The sequence below is a fragment of the Eschrichtius robustus genome, chromosome 15 (genome assembly GCF_028021215.1).
Source record: "Eschrichtius robustus isolate mEscRob2 chromosome 15, mEscRob2.pri, whole genome shotgun sequence".
NCBI classification, from domain to species: domain Eukaryota; kingdom Metazoa; phylum Chordata; class Mammalia; order Artiodactyla; family Eschrichtiidae; genus Eschrichtius; species Eschrichtius robustus.
The window spans coordinates 60,087,195-60,103,695 of NC_090838.1; the positions used below are offsets into that span (position 1 = coordinate 60,087,195).

Below are 16,501 nucleotides of genomic sequence, written 5' to 3' on the forward strand. Positions count from 1 at the left end.
TCAGGAATACATACAGAATATATGCATTTCAAGTCAGTGAAGAAAACACAGAGTACTTAGTGGAGTTGGGACAATTGGCTAACCATTTGGGAAACAATAAAGTTAGATCCCGACTTTCACCTGACATTGTAATAAACTCCAAATAGATTGAAATTTTTAACATAAATAAAGCAAGCCATAAAGGTACTATAAAAAAGTATAGTTAAATATTCTTTTTTAAATCTGGAGCTGGGAAAGGATTTTGTATGCATTTTCTTTTAAGGCAGAAACCATAAAGGAAAAGGGTTGATAGTTTGGCTAAAAAAAAAAAAAAAAAAAAAATGAACTGTCTTAGCAAACAATACCACAAACAAAATTAAAGATCAAATGATAGAATGGGAAGAAATTTCACCTTATGTATAATAAGCTTAATATATAAAGTATATAAGTAAACTACAGTTTTGATACTATGAATAAGAATGCCCCATTTCTCAAAAAAAAAATGGACCATGTACATTAACAGGCAACTCAAAAAAAGGAAAAATAGAAATGGCAAATACACCAAAAAATGACCAACCTCACTAGTTATTTTTTAAAAAATTAACACAAAAAGATACAATTTTCTACCCATTACTAAAACTTTACTCAAGTTCATTTTTATGGTATTTTACAAAAGTATCGTTCTGTGACAGATTGAAAGTTCGTTCCTTGCCCACATGTTCTAGTTACTATTGCTGTATATAACAAACCACCTCAAACTCGGTGACATAAAACAACCACCATTTTAGTATGCCTATGGATTCTGTGGGTCAATAATCCACACAAGGCACAGGCGAGATGGCTTGTCTCCGCTCTGTAATGTCAGAGGTCTTAGCTGGGAAGACTTGAGTAGCTGGAGGTGACTCAAATGGCTGGGGTTGGAGGCTCCATCACTCATGTGTCTGGTGTCTGGGCTGCAGTGACTCAAAGGCTGGGCTCATCTGGGGCTTCGAAAGGATCTCCTACATGTGGCCTCTCCAGGTGGCGTGGGCTTCCCAGAGCATGGCGGCTGCATTTCAAGAGGGACCATCTGGAAAGGCAGTACTCCATGAGAACCAAAGCTGCCTGACCTTTATGACCTAGCCTCAGAAATCAGTGTCACTGCCACCATTGCTTTAGTGATTGAAGCAGTCACAAGCCTGCTGAGATTCAAGTTAGAAAAACACTGAATTAGATGAACCTTTTGTGCCCTCCCAGCTTTAAAATTCCACGGTCCTATGAACTGACTCTTTAATAGGGTGGGAATTAGAGAAGAAAGTGAAGAAACAGCTGAGTAGATGGAGGTAAGCCCAAGGAGTGACAAAATGTATCAAGGTAGGGAATTTTGAGAAATTGAACAAGCCGGCTGCTGATTATAAATGAACAGGAGGGTTTAAAAAAATTTTTTTAATAAAATACATATAACAAAATTTACCATCTTAACCATTTTTAAGCATACAATTCAGTAGTGTTAAATATATGCACATTGTTGTGCAGCCAATCTTCAGAACTTTTTCTGAACTTGCACAACTGAAACGCCATGCCTGTTAAACAACTCATTTCCCCCTCGCCCCACTCACTGGCAACCACCATTCTACTTTTGGGCTCCATGATTTTGATGCATCTAGGTACCTCATATAAGTAGAATTATGCAGTATTTGTCTTCTTGTGACTGATTTATTTCACTTAGCATAATGTCCTCAAGCCTCATCTCTGCTGTAGCATGTGTCAGAATTTCCTTCCTTTTTGAGGCTGCCTAGTATTCTGTTGTGTGTGTATATACCACATTTTATTAATCCATTCATGTGTCGATGGACATTTGGGTTGCTTCCACCTTTGGCTATTGTGAATAATGCTGCTTTGAATGTGGGTATACAAATAACTCTTTAAAATCCTAACTTCAATTCTTTTGGAGATATACCAAGAAGTAGTATTGCCAGATCATATGGTAATTTCATTTTACTTTTTTTGAGGAAAAGCCATGCTGTCTTCTATAGTAGCTGCATCATTTTACATTCTCACCAACATAGCACAAGGGTTCCAATTTCTCCACATCCTCATCAACACTTGTTATTTTCTGTTTGTTTGTTTTTTTTTTTATTTTTTTAAATTTTTATTTATTATTTATTTATTATGTTTATTTTTGGCTGTGTTGGGTCTTCGTTTCTGTGTGAGGGCTTTCTCCAGTTGCGGCGAGTGGGGGCCACTCTTCATCGCGGTGCGCGGGCCTGTCACTATCGCGGCCTCTCTTGTTGCGGAGCAGAGGCTCCAGACGCTCAGGCTCAGTAGTTGTGGCTCACGGGCCCAGTTGCTCCGCGGCATGTGGGATCTTCCCAGACCAGGGCTCGAACCCGTGTCCCCTGCATTGGCAGGCAGATTCTCAACCACTGCGCCACCAGGGAAGCCCCTATTTGTTTGTTTTAAATAGCAGCCATTGTAATGGGTGTGAGGTGTTATGAACAGTAGTTTTGATTTATCGATAATACTGTATAGTTAAAGGGAATTCCCTGGTGGTCCAGTGGTTAGGACTCCGTGCTTTCACCGCTTAGGGAGTGGGTTTAATCCCTGGTCGGGGAACTAAGACCCTGCAAGTTTTGCAGCACAACCAAAAAAAAAAAAAAATAGTAATAATATAGTTAAAGTAACCAGAGTCAATTTCTTATATTTCTACCAGGTTGGAATATAAGCAATTACTAATGGGGTCCTGGTTCTACTGTGAGACCTTCTGTAGTCTCAAGCAAATCACAGATCATTCCAGAGTGGTGTTGTCCAATAGACTTTTCTGTGATGTTGAAAATGTTCTACATCTGCACTGTCTAGTATGGGTAGCCACTAGCCACAAGTAGCCACTGAGCACTTGAAATGTGGCTAGTATGACTGGGGAGTTGAATTTTTAATTTTATTTAATTAATTAAAATTCAAATAACCACATGTACTTAGTGGCTACTGTATAGGACAGCCCAAGTCTAGGGCATTCCTTTCAGGTCTTAAGACAGAAACATGTAGTGTGCATGTAGGGAGCTGCTGGTGTCTGCCCTGACTCTCAGGGAGATATTATAGAGTCCCATTAGTTTTATACCTAAGGAAAAATCCTGAGTCATTTCCACTCACTGCCAACACCACTTCCACCCCCATCATCAACAAAATAAAACTAAGCTAACTCTGCTCTTTGAATTTCTGGAAATATTTACATATGTCCTGGCACTTTCTCCATTGTGTTTTAAACTTGTGCTTTGTTTGGCTTCAGGACCTGTACGAGGCCGGAGAGAAGAAATGGGGGACAGATGAGGTGAAATTTCTAACTGTTCTCTGTTCCCGGAATCAAAATCATCTGTTGCATGGTAAGGCACTTGCCTCATTGTCTAAAGAAACTATTTGAAAGATAGTGAAAACTATATTACCTGTAATTGATAACCTTTTTCCCTTTACTTGGTACAAAGATCTAATTTTGCTGAACTGTCTTAGATGTCTTACCTTGGAAATTTATGGGTGCAACAATGTGCGTGAGGGCCAATTGCTGAAAGATTAATTATGAATAATTAGCAGATATATTCATAGAAGTTTGGAATTCCTGTTTGTAGGAAACAGTCCTCCATAGTCAGTCCTTTTTCTAAAGCAGCTCCATTTAAATTTAGTTACATAGGACAAAATCTTTAGTACATCAGCAAGCAATAAAATAGAAATGTTGGTTGTCATTTATTCCTATTTAACATCCAAGTTGTAAACGCTAATAGAAGTGATTTTTTTAGGGGGTATGTTGCATAAGATGAATAGTGGATGATTTCAGATTTTATTTCCTATGTGTAAAGTTTCTAATTTGCTTCTGATAATGCTAGTCTTTGTAATGTGATTTTAACTTCTTTGGGGAAAAGGTACTATACAATTGTAGAATATTTATTGTCAGGTTTATTTTCTTCTTGTAAACAGCAATAAAGGTTTAATAAAATATTTCATCTTTTATATAAGCTTTTGAGGTCTTTATGCTATATCCTAATTTTATAAACTCATCATGCCCTTATAATCACTCGCAATTTACAAAACTTGTGGGAAATTTGAGAAGAATGAGTTTGCTAAATTGAAAACATGAAGAAAATTGAAAATTATAACACATTTGGAAGTTGCAATTATTTCAGATATTCCACAGTGACAGTAGGTGATTACTCCAGTTAATAAATGTCGTGGGCAGTCATCAGATGCACCAACTTCTGACTCAGATCCTTATTTTTTTTGCCTTCCCTTGCCTGATTACTAGTAAGGCAAATCTCTCCCTCGTGTTATTTTCCAAGAACTGCAGGTCCTCAGAAGCCGATTTAATGCAAATATATTTGTAACAATTTTCGCTTCCAGGCATAAGTCAATAGTTGGGCAGTTATAAAACATTTGCTTGTAAGCCACTGGAAGAAAATCTTTTAAGCATTATTTGAATAAAGAAAACATCATAATTTTCTCACCAACCAACAATAATAGTGAGGATTCATAATAACTAAGATTTTGTTAATTATCTTCTAGGTGCAGTGCTAAGCATATTATAAGCATTGGTCGTTGCAGCATCCCAATGAAGCAGCCATTATTTTCCCCATTTTACAGCGGAGAAAACTGAGTCTTAGAAAATGTGTCAGTTAGATTTTTTAATTCCAAGCAATATGCACTGAATAATTACATAGGAAAAGAGAAAATAATATAGAAGGGGACAAGAGGGAAAATGGAAAATACTAGAGGTCCATTGAATTGAAGGGAGAGCTGAACAGCTCCAGAAAGACTAGAAATCAGGGCAGTTCTGGGGATCTCAGTAGAAGGGAGTCATGGATTTATTTCCAAGGCAGAGTTTCCTAAAATCTGGTCTCCATTAAAAATGCTGATTCTTGGACCCCTACTTCAGACTGGCTAATTTAGGATTTCTGAGAGTGACACGCAAGGAGTTGAACAGGTTTCTCAGGTGATTCTTATGTTCTCTGAAGTTAAAGATGACTCAGTGCTTTTGGCCATCCTCATGACATTTGCTCAGTTAAAAAATTCCCAGGAGAGTAAGACTGATTGGCCCTGGTTGGATGAACTGCTCACTGATTTGTTAGAGCTTATCATGTATGTTGGGGGGTAGGGGTGTTCCTGGATTGACAGCCCTGTGAGAATCACTCTGATGGGGGTGGATTAGCATCCCAAAGAAGGCAGTGTTAAGAAGATAAACAAAACAGATATCCACTCTAAGAAGGCTCCAGAAGGAGGCAGCAAGAGAGAAAAATATGTTCATAATATTCAAAAATACTTGGTAAAGGGAGAAATTTTAAGTATGTTAAAGTCTATTAAAAGATGCAAGCAACTGTTACCAAATGTGACTAAGCTTTGAAAAGGTTGAATTGCTCTAGTTTTTTTTTTAATTGACGTATAGTTGATTAACAATGTTGTGTTTGTTTCTGGTGTACAGCAAAGTGATTCAGTTATATGTATATGTATATATGTATATACATATATATATTCTTTTTCAGGTTCTTTCCATTATAGGTTATTACAAGATATTGAATATAGTTCCCTGTGTTATAGAGTAGGACCTTGTTGTTTATCTATCTTATATATAATAGTTTGTATCTGCTAATCCCAAACGCCTAATTTTTCCCTCCCCCACCTTTCCCCTTTGGTAACCATAAGCTTGTTTTCTATGTCTTTGAGTCTGTATCTGTTGTGTAAGTTCATTTTTATCATTTTTTAGATTCCACATATAAGTGATATCATGTAAAATTTGTCATTCTCCGTCTAACTTACTTCACTTAGTATGATAATCTCTAGGTCCATCCATGTTGCTGCAAATGGCATTATTTCATTCTTTTTTGTGGCTGAGTAATATTCCATTGTGTGTGTGTGTGTCTGTGTGTGTGTGTGTACATATATACACACACACCACATCTTCTTTATCCATTCACCTGTCAATGGACATTTAGGTCGTTTCCATGTCTTGGCTCTTGTAAACAGGAATTGCTCTAGTTTTGATGTGCTGAAAGGAAGATGAACATACAGGTGATCGCGAGCTTTTTAAGGAAACAATGAGAAAAGAAAGCAAATCTCTCCAGAGGTTATCTCCACTTTATGTGGTGAAAACAGGGTCCCACATAAGGGAAATGACTTGCCTGATGTCCTCCAAGATTCACAATATTCCTTCCTCCTCTCCTCTGTTCCATTCCACTTGCCATATGCATCCTGGTTCTCACCCACATTGCTAATTAGTTTCCTCTTGAAATATGCCAAAGAAAAATAGTGTAGTCTAGTTAAAACATGCTCATTCTCTCCGTACAGTTTAGTTTCCTCTATTCTTTTTTTTATTATTTATAATTTCATTTTGTTATTGTTTGTAGTGTTCGATGAATACAAAAGGATATCACAGAAGGATATTGAACAGAGTATTAAATCTGAAACATCTGGTAGCTTCGAAGAAGCTCTGCTGGCCATAGGTAAGCTGGTAGGGGGTGGGGCGTGGAGAAACAAATATTTATAGACTTTCCTCCTTATTATCAATTTGCTGTCATGGGTTGTAGAAATTTTTTTTCAGGGATAAAAAAAATTGTTTGAATCACTCATGACGTGTGATCCAGACTTTTTTCTTTTAATTCGTTAATTTATTTATTTTTGGTTGCACTGGGTCTTCGTTGCTGTGCACAGGCTTTCTCTACTTGCATCGAGCAGGGGCTACTCTTGGTTGCGGTGTGCGGGCTTCTCATTGTGGTGGCTTCTCTTGTTGCAGAGCATGGGCTCTAGGTGCGTGGGCTTCAGTAATTGTGGAATGCGGGCTCACTAGTTGTGGTTTGCGGGCTGTAGAGCACAGGCTCAGTAGTTGTGGCGCACGGGCTTAGTTGCTCCGCAGCATGTGGGATCTTCCTGGACCAGGGCTCGAACCCGTGTCCCCTGCATTGGCAGGTGGATTCTTAACCACTGTGCCACCAGGGAAGTCCCGTGTGATCCAGAATTTTAAGCGAGAAATATCATATACAACCTGATTGTTATTGTACCATGTGGCTTTATCTATTTTATATCCTCTGTGCCTTTGTATCTTAGTACATGGAAAGGTTAATCCTATACTAGCTGCATCTTGCAAGTCTGTGAATGGTTAGAACTAATAACTGTTTCATATGGTACAGATAGCAATAATCTTTTTGAAATTTTATGCTGCCTTATGCTTTAATGGCCTTTATTAATTATTTGTCTAGGAACTTGACAATAAATTGAGGGTACTTTCCATCTATGAAAATGCTTTTAGCATAGCCTATACTCATAAAACATTGTTTGGCTAAATTTTTCCGACAAAGCAATCAAACGATACTACTTCACACCTTGTAGAATCAATGGGAACAAATGTCACTTTTTTCTTGCAGATTTTATCTGTAATCTTTTCATTTCTCTTTTTATCTCTTGACAGTAAAGTGCATGAGGAACAAATCTGCATATTTTGCTGAAAGGCTTTATAAATCTATGAAGGTAAATGGCCTCATTGTTAGCATCTGAATGGCTCTGAGGGTCTTGTGTCCACCTTCATATGCTTACTTATATCCCCCATGCAAATTAGCCAAAATCAGCTTGAGCTATTCAGTTCAATTCTTCAAATACTTCACTGAGTGTTTGCTAATAATAATGCTAGGTAGTATTTATTGAGTACTTATAATGTGTGATCACTGTTCCTAATACTTTATATGTATAATTTTATCCCCACAACAGCTCTGTGGGGCAGGTACTGTTATCAGCTTCCATTTTACAGATGAGAAAACTGAGGCATAAAGAGGATAGGCAATTTGCCCAGGGTCCTCAGTGAGGAAAGGAATGGAGCAGGGATGCAAACATTGGCAGTCCAACTTCAGATTCCCAGCTCCTAACCATGCATTGTACTCTGTGCAAGCACCCTTGCTGAGAACCATGGGAGGGGCAAGAGAGATCAAACTGCAGTCCCTGGTCTCAAAGAACTTCTAGCTCTGAGAGGAAGGCAGCTATGTGCAAAACACCAGTAAGAACAAAATAGAATGTAAGACGGTAGTTGAGGATCCAAATATTATAGGAACACAGAGGAAAGGGTGTTTAAAAAAATTATTTGTTTGGGGGTGAGGCTCAGAAAAGGACATATGAAGAAATTGGTATATTTGAGCAGGACCTTAAAGGAAGTTTTACATCAGAGGGTTTTACATGGTAGGAAGGATGGTAGAGCTGGGAAGGGAAGGATGACATGGTGGGTGGATCACCGTATGTGAGGCAGGAGGGCTGGAGAACACAGGGTATGTCTCTAGAAGGGCAGAGAGCCATCTCCTCTGGTCAGAACACTGAGTGTTGAAAAGATAAGTTGGGGAAACCCTTGAGCTCCGTGGTGAGGAGCAAGATTCCACAGGCCTCTAAGGTTATAGTACAAGGGATGTCATCGGGAGACTGATACATAGTCTGCCTTGATAGACTAACAAAGAGCACTGTCTGAAAACTAGCTCAGCTTTGTATGCAGGGATCTTGTTTCTTCCTTAGGGCTTGGGCACTGATGACAACACCCTTATCAGAGTGATGGTCTCTCGAGTGGAGATTGACATGTTGGACATCCGGGCAAACTTCAAGAGGCTCTATGGAAAGTCTCTGTACTCCTTCATCAAGGTAGGTCACAGCAGCCTTGCCTTGGCCCAGAGGAAAGTGCTGATGAAAGGAGGGGGTTCTGACCTAGGTATTTAGACACTTCTTATCCTCTCCTTGGCAGACATCATTCCATTTAAGGATGGTACTCTAATTCAGATATTTCCAGCCTCTCTCCTTTCCCACAGATGTTTAAATCTCTGCCTGGTTAGAAGCTGGAAATGTTTGCCTTCTAAATAGAGTTAATTATTTCATGTTGACCCCAGACAAAGAAAGATTTTATATATATATATATATTTTTTTGGAGTTTCCATATTTTTTTTTTAATTTTTGAATTTTATTTATTTTTTAATACAGCGGTTCTTATTAGTCATCAATTTTATACACATCAGTGTATACATGTCAATACCAATCTCCCAATTCATCCCACCACCACCACCACCCCCCCGCTGCTTTCCCCCTTGGTGTCCATACATTTGTTCTCTACATCTGTGTCTCAATTTCTGCCCTGCAGACCGGTTCATCTGTACCATATTTCTAGGTTCCACATATATGCGTTAATATACGATATTTGTTTTTCTCATTCTGACTTACTTCACTCTGTATGACAGTCTCTAGATCCATCCACGTCTCTACAAATGACCCAATTTCGTTCCTTTTTATGTCGAGTAATATTGCCTTGTATATATGTACCACATCTTCTTTATCCATTCATCTGTCGATGGGCACTTAGGTTCCTTCCATGACCTGGCTATTGTAAATAGTGCTGCAATGAACATTGGGGTGCATGTGTCTTTTTGAATTATGGTTTTCTCTGGGTATGTGCCCAGTAGTGGGATTGCTGTGTCATATGGTAATTCTATTTTTAGTTTTTTAAGGAACCTCCATACTGTTCTCCATAGTGGCTGTATCAATGTACATTCCCACCAACAGTGCAAGAGGGATCCCTTTTCTCCACACCCTCTCCAGCATTTGTTGTTTGTAGATTTTCTGATGATGCCCATTCTGACTGGTGTGAGGTGATACCTCATTGTAGTTTTGATTTGCATTTCTCTAATAATTAGTGATGTTGAGCAGCTTTTCATGTACTTCTTGGCCATCTGTATGTCTTCTTTGGAGAAATGTCTATTTAGGTCTTCTGCCCATTTTTGGATTGGGTTGTTTGTTTTTTTAATATTGAGCTGCATGAGCTGTTTATATATTTTGGAGATTAATCCTTTGTCCATTGATTCATTTGCAAATATTTTCTCCCATTTTGAGGGTTCTCTTTTCGTCTTGTTTATGATTTCCTTTGCTGTGCAAAAGCTTTGAAGTTAAATTAGGTCCCATTTGTTTATTTTTGTTTTTATTTCCATTACTCTAGGAGGTGGATCAAAAAAGATCTTGCTGTGATTTATGTCAAAGAGTGTTCTTCCTATGTTTTCCTTTAAGAGTTTTATAGTGTCCGGTCTTACATTTAGGTCTCTAATCCATTTTGAGTTTATTTTGTGTATGGTGTTAGGGACTGTTCTAATTTCATTCTTTTACATGTAGCTGTCCAGTTTTCCCAGCACCACTTATTGAAGAGACTGTCTTTTCTCCATTGTATATCCTTGCCTGCTTTGTCATAGATTAGTTGAATAGGTGTGTGGGTTTATCTCTGGGCTTTCTATCTTGTTCCATTGATCTATGTTTCTGTTTTTGTGCCAGTACCATATTGTCTTGATTACTGTAGCTTTGTAGTATAGTCTGAAGTCAGGGAGTCTGATTCCTCCAGCTCTGTTTTTTTCCCCCAAGACTGCTTTGGCTATTTGGGGTCTTTTGTGTCCCCATACAAATTTTAAGATTTTTAGTTCTAGTTCTGTAAAAAATGCCATTGGTAATTTGATAGGGATTGCATTGAATCTGTAGATTGCTTTGGGTAGTATAGTCATTTTCACAATATTGATTCTTCCAATCGAAGAACATGGTATATCTCTCCATCTGTTGGTATCATCTTTAATTTCTTTCATCAGTATCTTATAGTTTTCTGCATACAGGTCTTTTGTCTCCCTAGGTAGGTTTATTCCTAGGTATTTTATTCTTTTTGTAATGGTAAATGGGAGTATTTCCTTAATTTCGCTTTCATATTTTTCAGCATTAGTGTATAGGAATGCAAGAGATTTCTGTGCATTAATATTGTATCCTGCAACTTTACCAAATTCATTGATTAGCTCTAGTAGTTTTCTGGTGGCATCTTTGGATTCTCTATGTATAGTATCATGTCATCTGCAAACAGTGACTGCTTTACTTCTTCTTTTCCAATTTGTTTTCCTTTTATTTCTTTCTCTACTCTGATTGCTGTGGCTAGGACTTCCAAAACTATGTTGAATAATAGTGGGGAGACTGGACATCCTTGTCTCGTTCCTGATCTTAGAGGAAATGCTTTCAGTTTTTCACCATTGAGAATGATGTTTGCTGTGGGTTTGTCGTATATGGCCTTTATTATGTTGAGGTAGGTTCCCTCTATGCCCACTTTCTGGAGAGTTTTTCTCATAAATGGGTGTTGAATTTTGTCAAAAGCTTTTTCTGCATCTATTGAGACGATCATAGAGTTTTTATTCTTCAGTTTGTTAATATGGTGTATCACATTGATTGATTTGCGTATATTGAAGAATCCTTGCATCCTTGGGATAAATCCCACTTGATCATGGTGTATGATCCTTTTAATGTGTTGTTGGATTCTGTTTGCTAGTATTTTGTTCAGGAGTTTTGCATCTATATTCATCAGTGATATTGGTCTGTAATTTTCTTTTTTTGTAGTATCTTTGTCTGGTTTTGGTATCAGGGTGATAGTGGCCACATAGAATGAGTTTGGGAGTGTTCCTTCCTCTGCAATTTTTTGGAAGAGTTTCAGAAGGATGGGTGTTAGCTCTTCTCTAAATGTTTGATAGAATTCACCTGTGAAGCCATCTGGTCCTGGACTTTTGTTTGTTGGAAGATTTTTAATCACAGTTTCAATTTCATTACTTGTGATTGGTCTGTTCATGTTTTCTGTTTCTTCCTGGTTCAGTCTTGGAAGGTTATATCTTTCTAAGAATTTGTCCATGTCTTCCAGGTTGTCCATTTTATTGGCATAGAGTTGCTTATAGTAGTCTCTTAGGATGCTTTGTATTTCTGTGGTGTCTGTTGTAACTTCTTTTTCATTTCTAAGTTTATTGATTAGAGTCCTCTCCCTCTTTTTCTTGATGAGTCTGGCTAATGGTTTATCAATTTTGTTTATCTTCTCAAAGAACCAGCTTTTAGTTTTATAGATCTTTGCTATTGTTTTCTTTGTTTCTATTTCATTTATTTCTGCTCTGATCTTTATGGCTTCTTTCCTTCTGCTAACTTTGGGTTTTATTTGTTCTTCTTTCTCTAGTTCCTTTAGGTGTAAAGTTAGATTGTTTATTTGAGATTTTTCTTGTTTCTTGAGGTAGGCTTGTATAGCTATAAACTTCCCTCTTAGAACTGCTTTTGCTGCCTCCCATAGGTTTTGGATCGTCGTGTTTTCATTGTCATTTGTCTCTAGGTATTTTTTGATTTCCTCTTTGATTTCTTCAGTGATTTCTTGGTTATTTAGTAACGTATTGTTTAGCCTCCATGTGTTTGTGTTTTTTATGTTTTTTTCTGTGTAATTGATTTCTAATCTCATAGCATTGTGGTCAGAAAAGATGCTTGATATGATTTCAGTTTTCTTAAATTTACTGAGGCTTGATTTGTGACCCAAGATGTGATCTATCCTGGAGAATGTTCCATGCGCACTTGAGAAGAAAGTGTAATCTGTTGTTTTTGGATGGAATGTCCTATAAATATCAATTAAATCTATCTGGTCTATTGTGTCATTTAAAGCTTCTGTTTCCTTATTTATTTTCATTTTGGATGATCTGTCCATTGGTGTAAGTGTGGTGTTAAAGTCCCCCACTATTATTGTGTTACTGTTAAGTTCCTCTTTTATAGCTGGTAGCAGTTGCCTTATGTACTGAGGTGCTCCTATGTTGGGTGCATATATATTTATAATTGTTATATCTTCTTCTTGGATTGATCCCTTGATCATTATGTAGTGTCCTTCCTTGTCTCTTGTAACATTCTTTATTTTAAAGTCTATTTTATCTGATATGAGTATAGCTACTCCAGCTTTCTTTTGATTTCCATTTGCATGGAATACCTTTTCCCATCCCCTCACTTTCAGTCTGTATGTGTCCCTAGGTCTGAAGTGGGTCTCTTGTAGACAGCATATAGATGGGTCTTGTTTTTGTATCCATTCAGCAAGCCTGTGTCTTTTGGTTGGAGCATTGACTCCATTCACGTTTAAGGTAATTATCGATATGTATGTTCCTATGACCATTTTCTTAATTGTTTTGGGTTTGTTTTTGTAGGTCCTTTTCTTCTCTTGTGTTTCCCACTTAGAGAAGTTCCTTTAGCATTTGTTGTAGAGCTGGTTTGGTGGTGCTGAATTCTCTTAGCTTTTGCTTGTCTGTAAAGCTTTTGATTTTTCCATCGAATCTGAATGAGACCCTTGCTGGGTAGAGTAATCTTGGTTGTAGGTTCTTCCCTTTCATCACTTTAAGTATATCATGCCACTCCCTTTTGGCCTGTAGGGTTTCTGCTGAGAAATCAGCTGTTAACCTTATGGGAGTTCCCTTGTATGTTGTCGTTTTTCCCTTGCTGCTTTCAATAATTTTTGTTTGTCTTTAATTTTTGCCAATTTGATTACTATGTGTCTCGGCGTGTTTCTCCTTAGGTTTATCCTGTATGGGACTCGCTGTGCTTCCTGGACTTGGGTGGCTATTTCCTTTCCCATGTTAGGGAAGTTTTCAACTATAATCTCTTCAAATATTTTCTCTGGTCCTTTCTCTCTCTCTACTCCTTCTGGGACCCCTATAATGTGAATGTTGTTGCCTTTAATGTTGTCCCAGAGGTCTCTTAGGCTGTCTTCATTTCTTTTCATTCTTTTTTCTTTATTCTGTTCTGCAGCAGTGAATTCCGCCATTCTGTTTTCCAGGTCACTTATCCGTTCTTCTGCCTCAGTGATTCTGCTATTGATTCCTTCTGGTGTATTTTTCATTTCGGTTATTGTATTGTTCATCTCTGTTTGTTTGTTCTTTAATTCTTCTAGATCTCTGTTAAACATTTCTTGCATCTTCTCAATCTTTGCCTCCATTCTTTTTCCGAGGTCCTGGATCATCTTCACTATCATTATTCTGAATTCTTTTTCTGGAAGGCTGCCTATCTCCACTTCATTTAGTTGTTTTTCTGGGGTTTTGTCTTGTTCCTTCATCTGGTACATAGCCCTCTGCCTTTTCATCTTGTCTATCTTTCTGTGAATGTGGTATTTGTTCCACAGGCTGCAGGATTGTAGTTCTTCTTGCTTCTGCTGTCTGCCCTCTGGTGGATGAGGCTATCTAAGAGGTTTGTGCAAGTTTCCTGATGGGCAGGACTGGTGGTGGGTAGAGCTGGGTGTTGCTCTGGTGGCAGAGCTCAGTAAAACTTTAATCCGCTTGTCTGCTGATGGGTGGGGCTGGGTTCCCTCCCTGTTGGTTGTTTGGCCGGAGGCAACCCAACACTGGAGCCTACCTGGGCTCTTTGGTGGGGGTAATGGCGGACTCTGGGAGGGCTCACGCCAAGGAGTACTTCCCAGAACTTCTGCTGCCAGTGTCCTTGTTCTCACAGTGAGACACAGCCACCCTCCGCCTTTCAATAAAGATTATATTTTAATGAATGGTTTTAAGAGCACAATTTCCATTTCTACCTGCTTACAATAAAAGAGAAGCAACTGAATCAGTCATCCAGAACCCCATCCAGGGCTAGCTGAGGTCTGCTGAAAATATGGGAAAACATGACAGTCATCCTGGATTGCTATTCTTTACCTGGCACCAGACTTCTAGGAGTCCTAACATGGCATGGGAGTGATGAGAAATGATTCACATCTCTCAAAACCCCTCATTACTGGGACTTTGCTTCTTGAGGAAGCCAGAAGGGCCTCAGGAATATGAAGCCAAACCCATTTTCCTAGAAGCTGGGTTGCCAGCACAGTAAATGTCAAATCAGGATTTGATCTGTGAATTCAATATTCTGATCCTACTCATAGCTTGGAGAGGTTTACCTACTAGGTGATTTGAGCTGCAGAGTTTATGACTATGTCTACAAGGCATTTAGGAACTTGTTTCTATTTCTGTACAGTCTGTGATGTCACTTTTTTTTGCAGAGCCGAAATATAGCTAGCTGTAAGCAAAACAACTTTAAGATACAAGGATGACCATAAGTGAAGCTATGGGAAAATATATTTGTAACATATACTTATAATGTATGGTTAATATCCCTATATGAGGAGCTTGTACAAATTACTAAGAACAAGGAGAAAAATCCAAAAGGAAAACTGGACAGAAAGAAAACATGAGCTTCATGAAAGATGAGACACAAATGGACAATAAATATGTACAATGTTTAATCTCACTAATATATAATGGATTGCAAATAAAAACAAATCATCATTTTTCACCTAATACCTTAACAAAGTTTAAAGAGATGATAACCAGCATTGAGAAAGGCTTGGGGAAATCTCACCGTCTCTTATGGAAGCACTGTAAACTAGTCTAACTTTCCGGGGAGGCAACTTGCCAATAAATGTTTAAAAAATAAACTGTACCTCTTACTTAGTTATTATATATTTAAGAATATCTTTAGGCAAAATAATAAGGTAAAAATGCGCTAATCCACAGAATGGGAGAAAATATTTACAAATCATATCTAATAAGGGTTTACTATCCAGAATATATAAAGAACTCCTACAACTCAATAACAAAAATACAAACAACCCAATTAAAAAACGACAAAGGATTTGAATATCTTCATTTCTCCAAGGGAGATATACAAATGGGCAATAAGCACGTGAAAAGATGCTCAACATCATTATCAAAACCACAGTGAAATACCACTTTGTACCTACTAAGATGGCTGTAATTTTTTTAAAAATGGAAAATAACAAATGTAGGTGAGGATGTGGAGAAATTAGAACCTTGGGTATTGCTGGTGTGAATGTAAAATGGTGCAGCTGTTGTGGAAAACAGTTTGGCGCTTCCTCAAAAAGTCAAACATAGAATTACCATATTACCCCGCAATTCCACTCCCATGTATATACTCAAAAGAAATGCAAACGGGGACTTAAACAGGTATTTGTACACCAATGTAAACATTATTTATAATAGCCAAAAGGTGGAAACAACCTAAGGGTCCATGAACAGGTGAATGGATAAACAAAATGTGATATATACATACATAATGTGAATGAAGTTTCTGATACATGGATGAATTTTGGAAACATTCTAAGTGACATAAACCAGACACAAAAGGACAAATACTGTATATGATTCTACTTACATGAAATATTTAGACTAGGTAAATTCATAGAGACAGAAGGTAGATTAGAGGTTACCAGGGGCTGGAGGATAAGGGGAATAGGAAGTTCTTGCTTAGTGGTTACAGAGTTTATTACACATTATTTTAATTTTTATTAACCAATAGGGGATGACTGAAATTATGGAAAATCTATACAGTGGAATACTATACAGACACTAAAATGATGGGGTAAAAAATATTGATTGACTAGGGGAAACAGCACAATAAATACATTTACATTATATATTTGTGTATATATAAACATGTTAATATGTGTATACACACACTCACACAACACTGGAAAAAATTAAAAATAAAGAATACATTGCCCATTCAATAAAAATTGTCAAAAGAAACAGAATAGAAATAGAAAATATGTAAATAATAGAAAAAAGACAGAAGTAAGATTAAAAATGTAAGTTATAATAATAAATAAACTCTCAGGTTAGGTAAAAATATAAAATCCTACTCCATGCTGTTTATAAGGAACAGTTGAAATACAGTGATATGTAAGTAGCTTTAAAAA

General features: G+C 37.6%; 1 protein-coding gene across 2 annotated transcripts in view; it reads left to right on the forward strand.

The window, feature by feature from the left end:
- The window catches only part of ANXA4 (annexin A4), a 73,671-nt gene that overhangs the window by 54,979 nt on the left and 2,191 nt on the right, over positions 1-16,501 (forward strand). For both annotated transcript variants that reach the window (XM_068564351.1, XM_068564352.1), the window contains exons 9-12: positions 3,245-3,338; positions 6,342-6,437; positions 7,400-7,458; positions 8,482-8,604. In XM_068564351.1, the coding sequence (XP_068420452.1) occupies positions 3,245-3,338; positions 6,342-6,437; positions 7,400-7,458; positions 8,482-8,604 (372 nt within the window). The remainder of the gene's footprint in view (positions 1-3,244; positions 3,339-6,341; positions 6,438-7,399; positions 7,459-8,481; positions 8,605-16,501) is intronic.